The sequence below is a fragment of the Emys orbicularis genome, chromosome 3, assembly GCF_028017835.1.
Source record: "Emys orbicularis isolate rEmyOrb1 chromosome 3, rEmyOrb1.hap1, whole genome shotgun sequence".
Lineage (NCBI taxonomy): Eukaryota > Metazoa > Chordata > Testudines > Emydidae > Emys > Emys orbicularis.
The window spans coordinates 83,236,056-83,259,145 of record NC_088685.1 but is presented as its reverse complement, the minus strand read 5'-3'; the positions used below and the strand labels follow the sequence as shown (position 1 = coordinate 83,259,145).

The 23,090-nt window shown below is 41.5% G+C and overlaps 1 protein-coding gene across 1 annotated transcript in view; it reads left to right on the top strand.

The window, feature by feature from the left end:
- PREP (prolyl endopeptidase) overlaps positions 1-23,090 on the top strand; it is a 177,007-nt gene that overhangs the window by 85,448 nt on the left and 68,469 nt on the right. The window contains exon 8 of the mRNA XM_065400874.1: positions 9,425-9,616. Coding sequence (XP_065256946.1) covers positions 9,425-9,616 — 192 coding nt within the window. The remainder of the gene's footprint in view (positions 1-9,424; positions 9,617-23,090) is intronic.

The following is a 23,090-nucleotide window of genomic DNA, read 5'->3' as shown; positions in this document are numbered from 1 at the left end:
GAAACTATAAGGGTGGGTTGGAAGCAGGAGGTAAAAATAAAATAAAAGCTTAGTAGAAAAGCTGACGTAGCTACTTGCCTAACCAATGCCAGATGGATGTAGTAAAGGCCAAGAGGTAGATTTAAGGTGTGATTTTAAGAGTGGCAGCTTTATGAATTTTTGAGGGGCGTGCTTGGGGGATAATTCGGAGGTGCTTGGGACAGAAGCAGACAAGCAGGCTGGCGTCATTGATCGAGCAAAGGTGAGATTTCACAGCATTATAAGCTGATAGATCTGATTAAAGGTGTGCTGGTATCGGTGGGGAGAGAGGGTTAGCTGTGCAGCATAAAAAAAATGCACAAATAGTACTAGATACAGTAACTTCACAGGGATGAATCAGAAGAGGGTACATAGGCTAAAAAAATAATGAAAACATTCAAAATGAAAATGAGGTACATAATATCAGAGAGATGACAGAGGTACAAAATCACTAGATATCATTAAGAAAGTGAGACATGGGGGTGAAAAGAAAAATAATTAAATAGAGAAAAGGTGAATGATTTTTTTCACTTTATTATTTCAAGGTAAATCTTTCAGTAATAAATATTAAAACAAGGTCAATATATCCTAGTTTTGTGACAAGCAGCAAAAAGAAATTTGAACCTTAAGAAATATGGAAAGACGTTTTAAAAAAAAAAAAAAAGAAAAAGAAAATCCAAAGCTCACCAACCCTGGAGTTTGATTTAGCAATATGAAGTAAAAGATTTAAATCTGAAGAAATTTTTCATTGCTTGATTTATGCGATTTCCAAAGAGATTGAGTATTTATACTTTATAATCTAAGTATAAACTTTAGTCTAGTAGCAAGACTAAATAGCTCCTTGTCAGTATCAAATTGTTCAGATGCATCCGAAGAAGTGGTTTTTTACCTACAAAAACTTATGCCCAAATAAATCTGTTAGTCTTTAAGGTGCCACTGGACTCCTCGTTGTTTTTGTAGAGATATGGTTGATTTGGGCTGCTAGTGGGAAAAGGAAACAATATGTTCACATTAATCTTCTTGTTACTAAGATCTTTGCACCCCAAGAAAAAGCACATTGGACTTGAGATAGACAGAGCATATCCTAGGAAAACTGCTCCAGGGTGAAGGGGTATTTTAGTAAAGTTTTTTGTAACAAGAGCTCTGAGAGAGGCCAGAGTGAGGGGTTTAGTACCTGTAAGGACATCCATGTAATGCACTTTTCTGATGTTGGAGTAGGGAAACCCCATAGAAGAATACAGTTATTATGAAGAATCGGAAAGAAAAAAGCACGATGGCACTATCTGGCTAAACTGAGTGCACTATCCAAAGGAAAATCCGGATTCCTTAACACACTGCAAGAGGCAGTGGAAGCCAATTTTCTTGTATATCCGGAACAGCATGAGATACAATCTGTTCTATGATAGGATGAGAGGGAGAAAAAGGATACAGATGATAAAAGTCCAACAGGAACTGTGAGCAGATTATTTGCTAGAGAAAAGCAGTAACAGTTGCTGCTGATGGGATTAATCTAAAGACGGGAACAAGAGAAAATTTGAATGGTAGAGAAATGAAATCACATTGGTGAATTCTAGATAAAATCTCATGATACAATTACATTTATTTTTTTATAATGGAAGGCTTTGTGTATCCTATGCTTCAGGTTTTAGAGGGAATGAAAGAGATTGTCAGGTGTGGCTAGCCAGCTAAATCTAATCTTCAGTATGCAATGTTATAGCCCTCAGGATATTAGAGAGACAAGGTGGGTGAGGCAATATCTTTTGTTGGACAAACTTCTGTTGGTGAGAGAGACAAGCTTTTGAGCGTACACAGAGCTCTTCTTCAGGTCTGGGAAACTTGCTCAGGGCAAGTCTACACTACAAAATTAAGTCGACTTAAGTTACGTCAACGTACAGCCACCACAGTAATTAAATCAGATTTGCATGTCTGCACTAGCTCCTTTTGTTGGCAGTGTGCATCTGCACCATGAGTGCTTTCACCGATTTAACTGTCATGGGGGGACACTGACAGCCTCCCGGGGCAGTGGGGCTCTGGCTGTCCCTCCGTGGAGGGTTGTTAGGGTTGCCAATTTTAGTTGGATGTATTCCTGGAGGTTTCATCACATGACAATCTTTAATTAAAGATTATTCTTTAATTCCTGGAGACTCCAGGACAGTTTTGGAGGGCTGACAATCCTAAGGTTATTAGTAGGTTATAGATTGTTGTAATAAATCATAAATCCAGTGTGTCTATTCAGTCCATAATTTTTAATGTCAGGCAAAGTTATGACACTAAAAATCATGGACTGATTAGAGAGACTGCATTTATGGCTTATTACAACAATCTATAACCCACTAACTACCTCCCTCCCCCGCTTCCTTCCCTCCCTGTGACTGGAGGGGTATTAACAGGCTACTTCACCTTGAATTTCCCTTGAAATATCTGTTAACTGCTTATGCTAAACAATTTGTTTCATGTTATATTTAGCTGTGACACTCTGAGGCCTGCTCTACACCATTGGAGCTCAAACTTTTTCAGTCACGCCTCCCCCTCCCAATAATGGAATCTGTCCACACACCCCTCCATTACTGCACAGCAAAGACTTCCTCAGCGGCAGAGCTAGGGCTGAAGGCAGAGCTGGGGGTGGAACTAGGGATGGGGAGGAGCTGGGCTGGAGGCGGAGCAGGGGGCGGAGTGGACCTGTGGCTGGGGTCGGAGCTGGGCTGGGGGCCGGAGGGAGAGTGAGGGCGGAGCTTGTCCTGGAGGCAGAGCAGGACTGGGGGATGAATGAAGTTGGAGGCGGAGCAATTTACGTCGACCTAACTCTGTAAGCATCTACACTACAATGTTGCTCCTGCCAATGTGAGTTACCCACTGCACTTATTTAATAACTCCACCTCAGCTCGGAGCCCTGTCACTCGGGCTGACAGCCCAGAGCCTCGCCACCCAGTGCTGAAGGTTGGGGCTCCAGGCTGTCAGCCACGGGTGGCGGGGCTCCGGACTGTCCGTTAAATCAGTGGTAGCACCCCCTGACAGAAGGAGCATAGCATGGCCATGAAAAATCAATTTTATTACTGCAATGGTTGTACGTCGACATAAATTAAGTCAATTTAATTTTGTAGTGTAGACTTGCCCTGAGTAAATTTCCTAGACCAGAAGAAGAGCTCTGTGTAAACTCAAAAGCTTGTCTCTTTCACCAACAAGTTGGTCCAATAAAAGATATTACCTCACCCACCTTGTCTCTCTAATCTTCAGTAATAGAGATTGGCATTCCAAGAACAAAAGAGTTTTCTCATTTATATAAAATGTGTTAACTTTTAAACATAAGCACTATTTTAAGAAATATATTAAAGGTTATATAGACCACTAATCTTAGTAAACTGAATCTTCAAAGAATGATGCAACTTTTAGAAAATGAAAATCTAGAGGCAAAAGGTGCCTAGATGTCAGAGATAATGAGTGGCTCTTAAATAGGGAGGTGGAAAGACAGAAATTATGTGGGAAGACAGAAATTATGTGGGAACAAGTTAATTCTAAATTGTTTTCCTGTAATACAAAAAATTTTAATCTACTAACAAAATTCTAAATTATTTGAAGTGTAAGTATTGCTTTCCTGCAAGACATACATGCAGAAGGAATATCTAAATCTCAGAGGATGGCTAGAAGTGGCTTACAAAGTTTTTAGTCTTTAAAAAACAAACAAACAATAGGCGTTCATTGGTGTTGCACACTGAGGTATAAGCGGTGCAACCTAGTGGTTGGAACAGGAATCTTGCCTAGTGGTCTGAGAAGAATCAGAGAGCAGAACCAGAGGAGAGGTCAAGGAACAAGCCAATGGTTGGAGCCAGGAGTTCAGAGGAAGGTAGGGACTAGGGTTGGAGCAGGAGCAGGCATGGTTTGGAGCAAGGGCTGGTCTAGGAAGCATGTCTGGCACAGCTGTAATCATGGAACACAGTGAACAGCCACTGTGCTGCAGTTGCTACAAGCCTAAAGTGGTGATCTATTGGCCCTTCTGTCCACAGTCACTTAGTGAGGGTTTACTGGGCCCAGCTAGTTGCCAGGCAACCGAGATGAGTCAACTGAGTTCCTGACAATGGGTGGGGAAAGCAGTGAAATTTTTATATATATAATTAAAATGGGATTTTTGCTCCTGGAGGAACAGGGGGGGGCATAGATAAAGAAGGGAGGCATAATAGGTGAGGCCTATTACATGAACAGAAAGTAACTCTTATATGCCCCCAATGTACAAATAACTTGCATAAATGGATGAATTCCTCTTAATTGCTTGAGTACTGCAAGAAAGTATCACTTATGATTTGAAAGTAACACTTCAGTGTTTATATCCATAACTTCCAGTGCCTTTCACAAGGCTTAAAAATCAAATTGGATTAAAGTCTGGGAGTTGAAAAATGGAATAAAGTTTGGTACAGACTTAGGTTTCTAAATGTGATTCTTGAGTATAATTTGGCCTATTTTATGTACACAGAATTGTTTAGACATTAGTGAAACCACCCAATACTAAGTTTAGCTGTAGCCATCCAGCAAATGTTAATTCTGTCTTGCTGAGCCAGGCATTCTAGTTTACAGTCTGACTGTCCCCAGCACTCCAGATTTCTGGAGAAGCAATCATTTTACACAAAAATATAAGTGGCAACAATTGAAATGGAACATAACTTTATTGAGATTAAAATCTGTATCCTTACCAGTTAACATAGAGTGCTACAGTACATAAAAAGGTAATTGATATTTTTTACATTGTTCATAAAACTTGCTGTCCCTCTGATGTTGTAAAACTCCCATGGGAGCGTTAGCTAATCGATGCCTGTCTCTTCAACTTGCACACGTGAGAAGATACTTGCTACAAAATATATGATGTACTGACTTCTCATGAAGTGTGGAGTATAATGGGAATTGCTTCGAACCTCCTCAAACTGATGAATAGTGACTCGCTCCCAATGCATCATCTCTCCCCCAAAGTGGATGGCATTACTATGAGACAAGCAATGGTGAGGGTGGAGGGGGACCCTCTGTAGCCATTCTTGCCGTCATAATTGCATCTTGATCAAATCAGTTTTTCCACCTGTTTAATCCACAGCCCTGAACTTTCAGTGAGCCTTGGGTAGACACGTGTCCTGCCCTGTTGTGGCCTGTTCAGAGTTCATAGCAGAACTAGGGCCTGAATTTGTACACTTCACAGATGTGATTTTTTTTTTTTCCTTTTAGGTTCAATACAAGAACAAAATTATTAAACTTTAAAATATTTCTGTCATATATGTTGTGGTTTTGTCCCTACCTTTTTTATTGGTATGCTATTGATTTCCTGTTCTGTTGGGTTTATTGATGTTTCAATCAAATGAAGAAAATAATCTAACTGTAGTTCTTATCAGTAATGTAGTAATCTGAACATAGTAATAGTATAGTTTTTCAGTTCAGACACTTATCTGTGCAGGCATATATAGCTCTTCAGCATTATACCTTCTAATGCGAAGACTAGCAATGAGAAGGATTCAGTAAACTGTGTCAAGTGCTTTGCTTCTCCCTCACTGTTTGTCTCCAGTAGAATAATTCTCTCTAAATGCATGCTTGAGTGGCCTTTATAGCTGAGCCCTCACTGGTCCCCACATAGGAGACCAAGAAAGATTGACTGGTGCATCAAAAATGCCAGTTTTCAATAGTTGTTTCTGAGACCGACTTTCTCAAAGGGATGCTATGTAAATGTGTAACTGCTTACTCCATCTCATCTACATTAATTTTTTTAATACCTTTTGACTGCATATAGTTATCCCTCTCCCCCTTCTCCCTTTGTACTTTGTCATCTTAGATTGCAAACTCTTTGGGGCAAGAATTGTTGTCTTGTATGGTTGGACAGTTTCTAACAGACACTATTGGATTATAAAAATAATAGTTTCTCCACTTCGTTCAAACTTGCATCTCAGATTATTGATTTTTTTCAATGTGATTTTAATTTTGTATTCATTTTTGCATTATTTGACATTTTTAATAGCTGGTTTAAAAAAAAACAAATTTCCAGACGATTTGGTCAACCTCAATATCCTGCTTCTGACAGAGTTTCACATGAAACCAAGACCTTCACTGATGTACAAGTAGTCGTCATTGTCATCTGTAGGCATTGTGCCAGGAGCAAATCAAAAGATCCTGTACCCCGTTAAGTCCATCAGCCACTCAAGATTCAAATTTGTATGTTTCCTGCTTTGCTTTATTTGTGATTTTTGTACTGCCACGACATAAAATGCTTTATTATGGTGGGAAAAAATTATGTTGACGCTCCCCCCCCCCCCCCCCCCCCAAAAATATACCGGTACATGGTAAAGCCTCTTTGTTGTGAACTCTGATATAGTGCAGTGAAACTCTGCTCACAGGTCTTTATTCATAGGCTTAAGCACTTTGCTGGTGAATGAGAACTTAATGCAGTAAAATGTAGTGAAACAATTAAATTTTCATATTTAAATTGGAGTGAGGATGTTCAGTTAAGGAAGAAGCAGACTTCACTATGAAAGGGTTCCAAATTGCTGACTTGAAAAACTGTAGTATGTTCTGCCTGTCTTGTGCTACAAATTGCACAGTATCTCTGGTCTGCATGATCCTAAGAGATTTGATTCTGTGGAGAGAAAGAGGGACGCATTTACAATAACCCTCCACTGGTAATTTCAATTCCCTCATTCATTGGAACACAGTCACCCAGTCCAAAATGGTTATCAGAAAATACCATCTCTTTGCACAGCGTGGCTGATCCTTTTTATAGGGTTGTGTTATACTAATACTATAGCTTTGAAAAACATTTTAAAGACTGACAACTGCAGTTAAAAATAAAATTAAATACAATACAGAATAGGGAAAAATTAACCTCATGAATTTCGTCTCTGAAAGGATATTACAGAACAGAAGGGGGTTCAGAGAAGAGCAAGGAAAATGGTAAGGGGCATGGAAAAACGTTCATATGAAGAGATAGAAAAGACTGGGATTATTTATTTTAGAAAGGAAATTAATAAAGGGGAATGTGATAAAGTATATGAACTAATGAACGATCTAGAGAAGGTAGATCAGGAGCTCCTGTTGTCTGCATCTCATAACATACCGGTAAGAACAATGTGCCATTCAATAAAACTGAAATATGGAAAATTCAAAACTAGTAACAATTAGATTGTGGAACTCTTTGCTACAAGATGTAACTGAGGCCAAATTTTAGCAAGATTTAAAGAGAAAATGGACATTTGTATGGATATCAAGAATAGAATTATTATTAACTATTATAACAAACATTTTGGAAGGGATATTAAACCTCAGGCATCAAGCCTTAAAACAAGCCCCAACTATTATCATAAAGCTTTAATAAAACACACATTATCCCATATCATCATACCTGCACCATCCTTTTATGCATCTGGGGTAAACTGTTGGCTCCATTGATGTCAATGTCAAAACTCCAATTGACTTCATTGGAGACAGGATTTTTCCACATGGTGCTGGCCACTGTCAGAGACAGAATACCGAATTGGATAGAACGCAGGTCTGATCCAATATGCAATTCGCAAGCGGCCTTCATTTCACTATAAATTATTTAATATAAGTTAAAAGTAAATGATACACATTTTTTTTTTATTGCTGTGATATAAATCGATTTAGTTGGTGCATAGATCACCTTTCATGTAAAGAGGAGGAAGGTTTCTCAAACCAAAATGGCAATTAAGAAAAGTTAGCTTTATTGTTGCATTAGAAGGCTCTGATAAACTAACTTGTTACATGAAATGGTGTTAAAGTGGCCTGAGCCACCCAATAGCTCTCTTAGTGATTGTTTTGGTTTTTTTACTTGCAGCAATTAAAGCTCAATTATAATCTCTACTTTTCTTGCATTATTTCAGTTCATATTACTGAATGGGGGGTGATTTAAAAATAAATTGATGTGGTGTTTTATGGAGCCGGTACATTGTATATCAGGGATCGGCAACTTTTGGCACACGGCTCGCCAGGGTAAGCACCCTGGCGGGCCGGGCAGGTTTGTTTACCTGCCACGTCCACAGGTTTGGCCGATCGTGGCTCCCACTGGCTGTGGTTCGCCGCTCCAGGCCAATGGGGGCTGTGGGAAGCAGCGTGGGCCAAGGGATGTGCTGGCCGTCACTTCCCGCCGCCTCCATTGGCCTGGAGCGGCGAACCGCGGCCAGTGGGAGCTGCGATCGGCCGAACCTGCGGATGCGGCAGGTAAACAAACCAGCCTGGCCCGCCAGGGTGCTTACCCTGGCAGGCCGAGTGCCAAAGGTTGCAGATCCCTGTTGTATATCAACTTAACCTACACATATGTGTTATCTATTTTGCTTAACAAAGAAAAGGCTAGGTCTGCAAGTACCTACATGCAGAACAGAATATTTAATAATGGGTTCTTCGGTCTAGCTGAGAAATTCTAACACAATCCAGTGGCTGGAAGTTGAGCTAGACAAATTCAGACTGGAAATAAGGTGTAAATTTTTAACTGAAAGTAATTAACCATTGGAACAGTTTGCTAAGGGCTGTGGTGGATTCTCCATCACTGACAATAGTAGGTCAATATTAGGGTTTTTTTTCTAAAAGTTATACTCTAGAAATTATTTTGGGGAAGTTCTGTGGTCTGTGCAAATAGGAGGTCAGAGTACATGATCACAATGGTCCCTTCAGGCCTTTAAAACTGACAGTCTCTGTCCTGGATAGTATAGAATCAAGCCTCAGTTCTTTTGGATGTTTTTGAATCCCCCAAGCAGGCAATTGGTGGTGATGTTCTTGTATCCTCTACTTTAATAAGGAACCTGATTTTCAGTATGGCAGATGCTGCATCTAAGAAGTTTAATTGATTGGTTAGGTTCTGGACATAGCATAAGTATTGTATATCTGGTTTATTCTTGCCTTCTTTCTTTCTAGAGTCCTATATACCTATATAAACATAGTAAAATGTAAGAGGAAAAGTATTGGAATTTGTCATACAGTCTGTTCCCATCCCCAAATTTATTCAATTTTAAGGTTGTGATATAAAGTGACAAAATCAAGCCAATTCAGATTTAAAAGCAAACTGCCCTCATTTTACCCAATGAAGCATTTTCAAAAGTTTCTAGGAAAATCAAAGATTCATGCCACGCAAACTTAAAAATTACTTTTTAATTAATATTGATGTCTGATCTTCCTTTGGGTAAGTACCAAATGCTGTAAAGTAACAATGTGTTGGAATTTCATTTCTGAATTGGTAAGATCGCTGCTGCTATTCATTAAGTATTCACCACAAGGCTTGTTTGCGATTATATGCAGGAATAACTAATACAGTCATTATTGCAGAAGGAGGAAGAAGCTACGGTGCAGTCAGAAGAACTTTATTGTAAAGTATTAAAATAAAATGTTTCTTGTTTAAAGAGTGAGGAATTAATATGAATGATTTGTTTGCTCTTAGGAATTCTTCAATGGGTGAAGCTGATAGACAACTTTGATGGCGAGTATGACTATGTCACCAATGAGGGAACGGTGTTCACTTTCAAGACAAACCGCCATGCTCCAAATTATCGATTAATCAATATTGACTTCAGTGATTCAGATGAATCCAAATGGAAAGTGCTTGTCCCTGAGCATGAGAGAGACGTTCTAGGTAAGAATATAAACCAAGTGAAAGATGTCCTGTTTTGTTTTTTTCCAAGTCAGTCTGCTAGTTTTTGAAAAGGGCTTGTCTTTTAGACCCCTTTTTTTCCCCCTATTTACATTTGTAGGGATTCTTTTGAGTTGAAGGATAACTTTGGTTAAGGCACCAGACTGAGACTTGAGAGATGTAGGTTCAGTTCCTACATTTGTCGCAGACTTCCTGTGTGACCTTGCTCAAATTGCTTGTTTCTTTGTGCCTCACTTCACAATCTATAAAATTAGGCTGATTTTATCCCCATTTCATGGGGCTTTGTGGAGATTGATTTAACATTTGTCAGGCACTCAGATATGTTCATGGAGGTTAAGTCCATTAATGGCTATTAGCCAGGATGGGTAAGGAATGGTGTCCCTAGACTCTGTTTGTCAGAGGGTGGAGATGGATGGCAGGAGAGAGATCACTTGATCATTACCTATTAGGTTCACTCCCTCTGGGGCACCTGGCATTGACCACTGTTGGTAGACAGGATACGGGGCTAGATGGACCTTTGGTCTGACCCAGTACGGCTGTTCTTATGTTTCTTATGTTAACTGGGGCCCTGAAAGCAGACAAAAATAAGAGCTAGCTTAGCAGTGGTATGGTACACTATAAGCCGGGGGATCAGACTTTGAGACACAGGTTTGATCAGTCGTTCTTGAGCTGACAGGAACTGGGAGTGCTGAAAGGCAAGATTTGATGGCATAAAAGAGGTGGGTAGAGTATTTGATATTTTGAATTTTGTTTTTTAAGGAAAAGTGAAAGCAGGACCTTCTGATTTTGAATTAATTAAAATAAAGATGCAGTACAATAAATTCCAGAACTTTGCACTAACTCAACTCATTTTGGGAAATTTTTAGTATTTATGTGCGTGAATTAATTGTAGATATTGTAGAAAAGCCTATCCTGATGCATCTTTGTCCCAGTGTTTCAAAGTTTAATACATTTAGGTGCTCCATGCTCCTACAGTACATTGTGTAATTATACCTGACTTGCATAATAATGGCTGTTTGAAAACTACACATTTGTTTACCAGTTTTGGGGGTTTTTTGTTCAAATCCCCTCACTGATTCTGTGGAAATTTTCCTGTGCATAGCTTTTTACATTGGTGATGAAATAATAGAGTATACTTACAAAGTGACTGCTGTATCCCAGCTAACACAGCCTCCGCTCTCTTCTCTTCCAAAACACTGTTAGATCACTTCTTCCATGACATTCAGAAGCTGTGAGTTCATGAGAATAATGTTTTAAGAACTCTATGGATGATTCCCTTCTTTGGATTTCCCAGTGTATCCAGCAGTCTCTGGGCCACATCCTCGCCGTACCCTGGGTTCTATGTGCCACAAAAGGGCTGTAAAGCTGCTTTAAATTGGCAGCTGAGAAATCCCCCAGCATGAGGAATCCCTATCTGGCATAGAACCACCTTAGCCAGCTCTACACCACCGTTTCCTATCTCTATCCCTGGTACAGGGATTATTTTGGGGGGGAATGGAGCATGACTGGACTATGCTATTCCAAGTTATGCTCAAAGTCAAATGGGCCTTTGGCTGTTGCAAGGTTTTGGGGTTGCAAAGGTGGCAAGCACAGCTTGGTCATACTCGAATATTGAGCCCTCTAGGTCTCTATTTTAGATTGTAAGCTCTTTGATGCAGGGAGCTCCTTCATCTTTTACTTGTGCAGTGTGGAGTACATTTTCAGTGCTATATGTATAATAAATAATAGTTAAAAGTGACAAATTATCTTCCATTCTGGTCATCTGTTAACTATTCATCAATCTCTGAAGCTGTATTTAAGTCATAGGTAACAGCAATGTAAAACATGGGTTTGAGTTAAATATATAGCTAAAAGTCTGACAGTGCCCAAATGCTATTGATCTTGGCACTAATAAATTTTGTTACTACTTTTCTGAAATGAAAATCCTGTGCTCTACTTTGATGTTTAGTTTTAGCACGAGGGGTTATTTCACAGCAGATTTCTGCTTCAGCTTTTCTATTCTATAAGCAAAGTCAAATTGAGTATGTGTGTATATTCATATAATAATTTTTTTAATGCTTCAAAAACATCTTTAAGGGATTATATTTGGCAATCTTGAGTATTCAAGCAGAACTAGGACTTAATTTAGATAACCAAAGGTTCAGATAAATGAGAGTACTGAGGGCAGTGGCCATTAGAAACTAAAAAATTGCTCAAACACTTCAACCCAAACATCAGTGGACATATCCGACCTGCAGTGAACTGAAAGTTTCGGGTGACTGTGGTCTGGATAATCAAAATTTCACTATACCTACATGCAGAGCAGCAATACACAATAATATGCAATGTCCTGAGCGGAGTGCTGGTAAATATTTTCAATCCCCCTGGAGTTTTTCTAGCATGTTGGGAGTGTAAGAGGTTCCAAGAAATACTCTGAGAATTTAAGCCCTGCATGTACTCTATATTTAGCTTTATAGAGATAGCTATGTAAAATAATTGTTACAATGGGTGAGTGGCTTCATTAGATAATGGGGATTAAATATATGTTAAAGCCAACACTAAAATGAAATAATCTAAAACAGTTTGATAAAATATGATGGCACCTGTAAATTAAAGGGCTGCATTCCTCTGTGCCAAAGGAACCATGAGTGCTTGTAACAATCTTGAGACATAGCTCTGAATAAAAGAAAATAACACTAGATTGCAGCTGATTAAACCAGAATCCTTCATTCCTAAAGAGCAAGCTATTGCAGTGAAGAAAGACCATTATGTCATATTGCTTTAATCCTTCCAAGATTTGGTTTGGAAAGACACAATTATAGCAGAAGGCACTTAATAATTTATTGCCATGAAAGCCTTAGAGTCAAGTGAATTTGATTTTATTTGTTACAAAGATGACACGGTAATAAAACGCCTCCTACAAAAGCTATGACTATAAGAATTCAAAGGTTAAATGAGTATTTGCTGCTTAGAGAGACAAGGTGAGTGAGGCAATATCTTTTACTGGGCCAACTTCTGTTGGTGAGAGAAATAAGCTTTTGAGCCAAACAGAGCTCTTCTTCCGGTCTGGGAAAGGTACTCACAGCGCCACAGCAGATTGTTTAGCATAAGTAGTTAGCACATATTGTAAGGGACCATTCAAGGTAGAGTGGCCTGTTAACACCTGTGATGAACTGGGACTGTTCTTACTGTGGGCTTTGAATGCTGACAGGGGAGTGTGGCTAGGATAGTCTGCACTGGGGGATGGGAGACTGACCAACGGAGAATACCTGAGCATGTAACATGAGAACCCAGGAAGGGGTTAGAGGCCAGGCAACACCTTTGCCCGGGAAACTGAACAAAGGCTGTGGGAGGGGTCACTGAAGGCAGAGTTTCGGGGGCTGGCTAGTGACCATGGCTGGGAGGCAGACGGGGCTCTGACCTCCCAGGGTGGCTAGGGTGCCCGGGGACCCCAAGATGGACCTAACTGAGGGGGTCCTGTTGTCTGCGCCTGCAAGACCTGTCTTGGACTGTATTCCTGTCGTCTAAATAAACCTTCTGCTTTACTGGCTGGCTGAGAGTCATGGTGGATCGCAGGAAGCCGGGGGTGCAGGGCCTGGTGTCCCCCCACTCTCCGTGACAACACCTCTGCAGCAATAGAACATAAAGAGGGGTTTAGTGGGTTACAGATTGTTGTAATAAGCCATAAATCCAGTGTCTCTGTTCAATCTATGATTTTTAGTGTCTAGAAGAGTAATGAATTTAAGTTTCCAGGCTTGTCTTTTGAGAGTGTTGTGCAGGTTTCCTTTGAGGATGAGAGTTGATCGGTCAGATGTAGTGTGACCGCTTAGTGAAAAGTAATAGGTGATAGGGTGTTCGTCTTTTTTTCATTTTCCTGCGTTAGTTCATTCAAGAGCCTAGGTATTGCCTAGTTTCACCCACATCGTTGTTATCGGGGCTTTTAGTGCACTGGATGAGGTACACCACATGTTTCATAGATTCATAGATTCTAGGACTGGAAGGGACCTCGAGAGGTCATCGAGTCCAGTCCCCTGCCCGCATGGCAGGACCAAATACTGTCTAGACCATCCCTGATAGACATTTATCTAACCTACTCTTAAATATCTCCAGAGACGGAGATTCCACAACCTCCCTAGGCAATTTATTCCGGTGTTTAACCACCCTGACAGTTAGGAACTTTTTCCTAATGTCCAACCTAGACCTCCCTTGCTGCAGTTTAAACCCATTGCTTCTTGTTCTATCCTTAGAGGCTAAGGTGAACAAGTTTTCTCCCTCCTCCTTATGACACCCTTTTAAATACCTGAAAACTGCTATCATGTCCCCTCTCAGTCTTCTCTTTTCCAAACTAAACAAACCCAATTCTTTCAGCCTTCCTTCATAGGTCATGTTCTCAAGACCTTTAATCATTCTTGTTGTGGTAGGCAAGTGTAGGATCCATGGAGCTTGAAATGTGTGTTGGGGGGGGGGGGTTTGATCGTTGTAGCAGTGGAGATATGTGGTTTTGCATCTGTTGTTCTGTCAGGGTGCCACTTTGAGTTGGTTTGTCCAGACTCCTGGTTTGTGGGGAGCTTGCTTCTGATAATGAGCTTTAAGAGGTTGTGGGGGGTCTGCTTGTCCAATTGGTTGTATATAATAGTGATTATGTACCCAGATATAATTAACAGTATTGGAAATCACAAACATTTTAGCAACTATTGCTCAAAGTCACAAATGTTTTTCTTTCTTAGAATGGAATATGGAAATCTGTAACTCAAAATTCTGCTACATTTCCATGATCTACTTGTTAGCCATATCTTCTCCTTTTCTGGATATGAACATAGTCTGAATTTCATAAAAACAACCACCACATTATAATGGAAGTAGATTTTGTAAGGCTTGGTCTACACTAACCCCCCAATTCGAACTAAGGTACGCAACTTCAGCTATGTGAATAACGTAGCTGAAGTCGACGTACCTTAGTTCGAACTTACCGCGGTCCAGACGCGGCAGGCAGGCTCCCCCGTCGACTCCGCGTACTCCTCGCGCCGAGCAGGATTACCGGAGTCGACGGTGAGCACTTCTGGGTTCGATTTATCGCGTCCAGACAAGACGCGATAAATCGAACCCAGAAGTTCGATTGCCTGCCGCCGAACCAGCGCGGTAAGTATAGACAAGCCCTGAGTCAGGATTAATAAATATGAAACTCTGCCAGTGTTCTCCAGTTGCAAAAATTTTCCACAGAGTATAAAGTAATATGTCCTACTGCATTTGTAGTGCAGCTAAAGCCTAACTAACAAAAAATACACATACCAAGAGATGAGTGAATTTAATTTAATTTGGCTTTACTGACCCAGTCCTCCAGGTACAGTTGGCCGTGGGCTTTAACTTGTGTTTGAGAACCCAGTTCTGCATTACGAGTTCCATAAAACTTTGAAAAAACAAATGTATTCCGATAATATGGGGTTGTAAATATGACAGATGTTTAAAAGCACAGAGCGTAAAGAATTATTCATTTGCATTCTTATTTTGAGTCAGTCTCTCCCAAACAGTGAGCACTGTCAAGGTTTACTTAATTCTCAGTAGGCACTTCACACAAAGTAAAGATAAATTTAGAACTCTAATCAGTGAACGAAGGGGAAAAAAACAAATGACAACCATTTTAAAATGAAAATAGTTAAGTAAGGGCCCCAGGACATCTGCATTTGCTATGAGATGCATTCCCACCCATGCTCCCCCAACTGGAAAGCATTTGTGTTGTATTACATTTAATTCTCAGAGAGTATAAACCTTGGCAAATATTTGTGAATTAATATTAAAGTGCAAGTTTAAAAGATAACAAAGACAGTATTAAGTGTGCAGAGGTCATTCATCAGAGGGATCTCGGAACAATGTGAGATCTTACATACCACAGACAGGGCCGGCGCAACCCATTAGGCGACCTAGGCGGTCGCCTAGGGCGCTGCAATTTGGGGGCTGGCGACCGCGGCGGTATTTCTGCGTCGGGACCTTCTGCCGCCTACGGCGGCGGAAAAGCTGGCGGCGCTCCTGACCACAGAGCTTGTTTAAGCACAGCAAGGTGAGTTCAGTATGAAGTTTAGATTATCTCCCTCAGGATGGCTGGTAACTGGACCCATGAGGTCCCACCTCTTCCCCCACCTCTTCCCTCAAGGCCCCACCCCTACACTGCCTCTCCCCCCAAGGCCATACATCCTTCAGTTTGGTGTCTTCTATATTTGGGGGGGGGAAAGGAATTAATGTTCCCTTGCCACCAGTGTGGCCACCTCCAAAAGTATTTTTTTTAGTGCATATATTCAAATATATTGTGATAGCTCCCAAAGGCCCTATGCAGGATCATGACCCCATTATGATAGGTACTGTAAGAACAGATTGGAAGATAGAATATGCCACTGAAGCAGGTTATGCTAGATTTTTACTGCTGGGGACTGGCAATGGTATAGTGAGACATGGGGGAAAGGTAAAAATACGAATTTTCACTGGTTGAAATGATTTTTTTCTTCTCTAGACACTACATATCACTAATTTCCCCCCTGAATGCTTGACTGCAGGAGTTTCACGCTATCCTTTTGACAAAGTATTGTTCATTTTCCTAGGGCGATATTCTTGATTTTTGTCAAAATCCTGTTGAATTTAGCTGTGCTCATAGGGCCTCCCTGCACCTGTCATACAGGGGATTGTTGGAGGAAAGAGTCACGCTGCCTAGGCCTTTGGCATTTCTCCAGCAGCGGAGAAAAGGAGAGCAGACAATAAAGCCACGGAATGTATTTCAACCCTTAATCCGGAGCACAAGTTGTGAAATGGCTTCACTTCCTCTCTGGAATGTGCGGAGGAGGATTCCTCCCTTTTGGAGCTCGCCTGGGGCCCAATTACTGGCCCCTAAGCAAAGGCTGTAAGAAACAGATTTTAGTAAACTTCCAAAGTAGTTATACATTGCAACTCAAAAGAGAGAGTAGAGTTACTTTAAAAACAGTTCCATAGGGCTCCATGTTTTATTATTTGCCAGTGATACTGAATCAGATGTGCTCGTTTACAGGTGAAACAATGGTGGTTGTTTTATTGTTTTGTTTCTCCCTCCTCCCCTTTACTGATCGCCTTGCAGAAATTCACCATGCACTGTGAGAGAAAAGCAAGATTCATTCCATCATGTGCATCTTCACTATGAATAAAGGGAGATTAGGCCCTCAGTTACATCTATGTGATACTGCTGGCTTCAGGTGTAGGGTTGCCACCCATCTGTGTTTTAAACCGGACAGTCCATTTTTTGGCTTCTGTGTCCGGGTACCATTTAAGATTGCCAGGTGCCAGGTTTTCGATGGGAAAGTCCAGGCATTTAGGGGACCTGGCAACCCTAAATGGCACCCAAACCAAAAGTCAGGCTACTGCAGGGTCATTGGAGGTGCCAGGTCATTAACCCGCACCAGTCCCGGCTCAGCCGGGGCCACCTCCTACCTGCGGATAGGCTCCTTGAGATGATCCAGCAAGCAATGGGGGAAGGTGGGGAGAGGAGTGACTGATGGGGGTGGAGCCTTGGGGGAAGAGGTGGAGCCTTGGGGGAAGAGGTGGAGAAGGGGTGGGACCTTGGGGGAAGAAGCAGAGAAAGGGCAGGGCCTTGGGGGAGGAAGTGGCGAAGGGGCAGGGCCTCAGGGGTCCGGTTACAAGCCATTAGAAAGTTGGCAATTCTATTCAGGTGTAACTGATTGAAACTAAGTAAAGAATTATTTTGGTAATGCACGAACTAGAATAGAGCCCTCTGTTCATTCAGTCATAGATCGATATATTGGCTTTGCAGGGGTACCAAGAATAAAGAGCAGTCATTTAAAGTGAATAGATAGGACTCTGAGTTTGGAGTTAGCTGTAATGATTTCTAAATTTATATCTTGACCTGGGATTGTGGTGTTTATTGTATGCATATATTGAGTTAATTCAATAGCAGGGCTGTCAGGAAATGCCCCCAGAAAGGCAAAGAGGGTTCCTGATATACCCTTCACAGCAAACACTTGAGACTGTGCAAGAGCTGTTCACATTGGTGCCCTGGTTTGACCCCTTGCTAGGCTTGCCAACCATGTCTCCCTCGGAGTTACTCAGTCTTCGGGGGAAGGAGGAGTTCAAAGCATCCTGGAACGGTTAAGAGTGAGACATAGACAAATTTTGGGGGAGACCATCTCCCCAAAGGTTAGGGGTCTGGGGCAAGACATAAGCTGTGGGATAAGACAGGCCTTTTGCTGTTTTAAAAAGCCTTATTCTCTTATGTAAGCTTAGTTCCTATCATTAGATAAACAATACTTTTGTTTTAAGAAGGCTGTTTTGAGTCATTGTAATCTACTGGTTGCAGATTCCTGAAGGTAAGGACCAGACTCACTCAGAGTTGCTGGGCAAACACAGTCCGCACACAGGAAACTGTAGCCCAGCACCTGGTCTAAAAGTGGAAGAATTGCATGGTTCCACCTCAAAGAGAGGTAAAAGTCATGGGGCCTGATACCTGTGGGGCTGCAATCTGGGAAACTAGAGAGGGGACAGAGGTGCAGCGAGTCCAGGGTAGGGCAAACTACAGCCTGCGGGCCAGATCTGGCCCGCCAGCCATTTTAATTCAGCCCTTGAGCTCCCGTTGGGGAGTGGGGTCTGGGGCTTGCCCCGCTTCAGCTGGGGAGCAGGGTCTGGGGCTGCTCCACGCGGCTCCCAGACGCAGCGGCATGTCTCCCCTCCAGCTCCTACATGTAGGGGCAGCCAGGGGGCTCTGCACACTGCCCCCGGCCCAAGCGCCACCCCTGCAGCTCCCATTGGCTGGGAACCATGGCCAATGGGAGCTACAGGGGCAGCACCTATGGACGGGGCAGCATGCAGCTCAGCCACCTGGCCGCGCCTCTGCGTAGGAGCCGGAGGGTGGACATGCCGCTGCTTCTGGGAGCCTGCCTGGAGCCTGCACCCCTGAGCTACCCTGCCCCTGCACCCTAACCCCCTGCCCCAGGCCCAATCCCCCTCCCGCCCTCTGAACTCCTCGATCCCAGCCCAGAGCACCCTCCTTCACCCCAAACCCCTCATTCCCAGCCCCACCCCAGAACCCGCACCCCCAGCCAGAGCCCTCAACCCACGCATCCCCTGCCCCAGCCTGGAGCCTCCTCCCACATCCTGAATACCCCACCCGAGAGCCGGCATCCCCAGCCAGAGCCCTCGCCCCCTCTCACACCCCAACCCCAATTTCATGAGCATTCATGGCGCGCCATACAATTTCTATACCCAGATGTGGCTTTCGGGCCAAAAAGTTCGCCCACCCCTGAGCTACCCTATAACTCTGACAGACTCTGAATAGAAATATTGAATGGGTCTATTGAGTAAAAAGGTGCTATTTTTATGTAGTAATTTAAGACTTAGGACTCAAAGATGAGTTATGTTCCTGGCTGTCACAGACTTAAGTGACCTTAAGCAACTCAGTTAACAGCTTTGTGCCTCAATTTCCCCTCTCCAAAATGAGAATAGCAACACTTCCCTACCTCACAAGGTCTTGTAAGCTTTAATTCAGTATTTTAAAGTACTTTTATTCCCTCATGTAGAAGGTTATATACAAGTGCAAAATGTTATTTATCTTATCACTTTTTTTCTCAGTTTTAAGCTTCAGATTTGGAGCCTGCTAACATTATAAATACCTAAGCCTTGCCCTGTAGGCATCTTTTTTTATGGCAAAGTTTGGTAATAAAATAACCTTTCTGTCATTATTTTGCTGTTGGTATAACACAGATTTCTAATTGCATTTTTTATTTAAATTCACTATAAAGCACCCTTCCAAACCTCTGGGCATTGCCCAATCAATATAAAACTTAAGTGCAATGTGTAAAAAAGTTTGTACATTATTGCAGAGCTTACTTGTTCAATGCTTTTAAGTATATAATGCATTGCAATGGAGAGACAAGATCTGAAAACTAAAAACTCTATAATCAAATATATTCCAATAAAAGTAAGATTATAGCAAAACTAGGTCAGAGAACAAAATCAAACTTTGGAATCAGGATCACAAAATTGTTGATCCTGATGAGAAGGGATTGTTATCTCTGTGAGTAATAACTATATGTTTATTCCAACTATCAGGAGACTTATGCATTCCATTACTTTCATGTTGTCTTTAAAAATATCCATGACTTTTTAGGCTGGAGAGTTTTGCATGCAAATTGAAAGTGGGTGAGTGAATGGATGCATGAATATTCTTAAATTAAATTAATGGAGATATTCTATCTCCTAGAACTGGAAGGGACCTTGAAAGGTCATCGAGTCCAGCCCCCTGCATTCACTAGCAGGATCAAGTACTGATTTTGCCCCAGATCCCTAAGTGGCCCCCTCAAGGATTGACTCACAACCCTGGGTTTAGCAGACCAATGCTCAAACCACTGAGCTATCCCTCCCCTCCCCTGAAACTCTTCTTGAGGAACAGTTGCACAAACTTTGTTTAGAGCCTTAAGAAAATACACTGTGAATTGCACAGAAGGCTAGTCAGGAGCAGGGAATTGGCAGCTACCCAAAGGACCAGATTGGTGAGCTTGTAGTAGAAACCATTTAGTAGTTGGGGGTGTGGCTTATCCCCAGAGTTTCCTAGCAACAACTCTGAGCTGCCTTTGAGATGCTCACACAACCAGAGCATGCTCAGACCAAGAGACAGTCCATGAGCCACAGACAGGAGATGTTCTAGTCCAGAAGCACATCTTTGACTGAAATCTTTGTCTGACTTTTCATGACCAGGGCTACCACAGGTCCGTCATGGCTTTTTTCTCAAAAGATACCGTGGCAAACCCGCACCAGTCATGATTGAGCAAGGCATAGCCCTGGGTTTCTTGAGAGGCTTAGTTCCCCAATGTTTGCAGCTTCAGAACAACTTTGCACTTTTTTCCTCTCTCACACATAGGGTGACCAGATGTCCCGATTTTATAGGGACAGTCCTGATTTTTGGGTCTTTTTCTTATTTTTTCACACTTGCTGTCTGGTCACCCTACTCACACATGTATGGCAATATGGGTTGTCTGAGAGGAGGTGTACAATCCTAGCCTTGTTGAAGCCAGTGGGAGTTTTGCAACTGACCTGAAATGTGTTGGGATCTTATTTTAGGGTGTCCTTTGCCTCCTTTTTATGTGTTTGTTAGATAGGGCCACTTATAATATAAATCTACAATTGAGTAATGCTTTATTCTGTAAATTGTTAATATTGTCTTTGCAGGTCTTCCTACACATAAATAACTCTAGGTTTATTGTAGTGGGGGAAAGTGTTATTTTCTATGAGTTCTACAAACATGACTGTTACTCTGAAATGTGGACTAACTCACATGGCAGAAGAAAGGAAAATGCACATTAGCAGCTGTCTTTGAACTCAAGCTTTGAAGCTCCATCAAAATGTTCCCCTTATTAATGGGGTTGACACACGTGCTTGCTCAGGAAGTGAGTTTGATGTTTCCTCTTAGGAATTATTTGCACATGGATCTTGTCTTCATTTTGGTTCTCTTTTCTCCTCCATCAGTGTTCCAGCATAAGAATGTCAATATGCATCTGTACAGTTGGATTGCTTGACATGATGTGTCTAGCACTGCAAAAATAAAGGGTCAGCACTAATTTCAGTACCTTAAGTTTTCAGGATGGATTTTTGACATGAAGGAATTCAACATACTGCACCTAAAACCATATTAAAATTATTAGGAGGGAAATTTTGTTGGTGGAACAGACACATCCTTGACCCCAGTGAAATCCATTGTACTAAAGGGACTCCTTCTTTTTTTTTTTTAATATTAACACGTATTTATAAAAATATGGTCTGGACAATCTCTCCTAAACTGGAACTGTTGACACATTTCTGAGCTCCCAGGCATTATTCATGACTAAAATTTTACTCTAAGCCTCTCTCCAAATCCTAGAAAAAAACAGCTCAGTGCTGAAAACCCCTTGTAGATTGGTTGTAACAAAATCCACACAAACCCCAATGTACAGGCAGCGTGTAGAGTTGCAACACAGCTCCTCTGTGCTCTCTCTGTAGTGGCTTTGAGTCACTGTCTCTGCAGAATTTAATATTGTGTAGCCATTCTTACAGCTCACCTCCAGTAGTCCCCTCACCTTGTGTAACCATTCCCACCCCCAAAGTGGGCCGGGGGGCCTTGAAAACACAACTTGGCACTTTGGGAGAATTTCATCCAAGGAAAACAGCATTCAGTATCATAACAGCAAATTCAGTTCTTTAACCATTTGCACCAGCGTTATAAAATGTGGTTTGTATGGGTTTGTTTAAGAAGTCCATAACGGGCATCATCTTTTTCTTTTAGCTGTAACATATACAGTAGTTTGTGTGAATGTTAATAAATATGTGCCAGAGAATATTATGATGGCTACATATTGGTTAAAAAGGAAACTTTCTGGATATACAGTCTAGACTCTAGAAGTTTCCTTGAGGTGGAAAGAAACCAGTTAAAGCATTCTGGATACGTGCTTGGAGTGTCAACAAAGGAGGTGGGGTTGTGGGCTTGACTACAAAGTACAATAGTGTCTTGTGTCTCCAATTCTCAAAACAGAGATTAGGGTACAGAGAAATTCAGTTCATGGTGTTAAAAAGAGAAATGGTTATTATTAACAATTCAGCATTATTTTAGTTTGATAATTTAGCACTTCACTTAGATGTAGGCTCTTTACTGTTCTTTTAAGTCTGGTTCAATTTTTTTCTCTTTCTATACCTGTATAGCCCATACTAGTATTTATTTTCTGTAAATACATTATGGGGGAGACTTTCAAAAGTGCCCTATGCATTTATGAATATAAGTCCAGTTGACCTTCCATGGGACTTGTGCCCCTCAGGCACTTTTGAAAATACTCTTTCCCTCCCCCCTCATCTTGTCATCTGTTTTCTCCACCTTGTGGAGATTATTTATAACCACATAATGTACTAAAGGGGTGAATAAGAGCTAATATCACCACCTTCAAAGCATGCTCCACAGTATTTGTAAGAGGCATCAGTGGAAATTAGATGCCTTTGCCCTGAAAAAATTGAAATCCTAGAATGTCAGGTTCAGGAGGTCATCTAGTCCAACCCGCTGCTCAAAGCAGGACCAATCCCCAGACAGATCTTTTCCCCAGATCCCTAAATGGCCCCCTCAAGGATTGAACTCACAACCCTGGGTTTAGCAGGCCAATGCTCAAGCCACTGAGCTATCCCTCCCTCCCCTGCTCTTAAAAGGGAAATTTGGTGGAAGTGAAAAATCTAATTAATTTTAACCTGTATTGAAAGGATCCATCAAATTACATTGTGTAGCCAACTAATCAGTGAGGAATCAGTGATTGTCACAACTGTATTTTAAAATGGAGAGCTTTCGCTTGATATTTTTGATGGGGAGTGAGTATTTTCATAAAGAAAAGACTAAATAAATATTTTTGCATGCATGTTATGAGTTATACCCAATTCTGAGATTAATCTGTGTAGCTCTTTATATATCATCTTATACAGCTTTAAGATGCAGAACATTTTT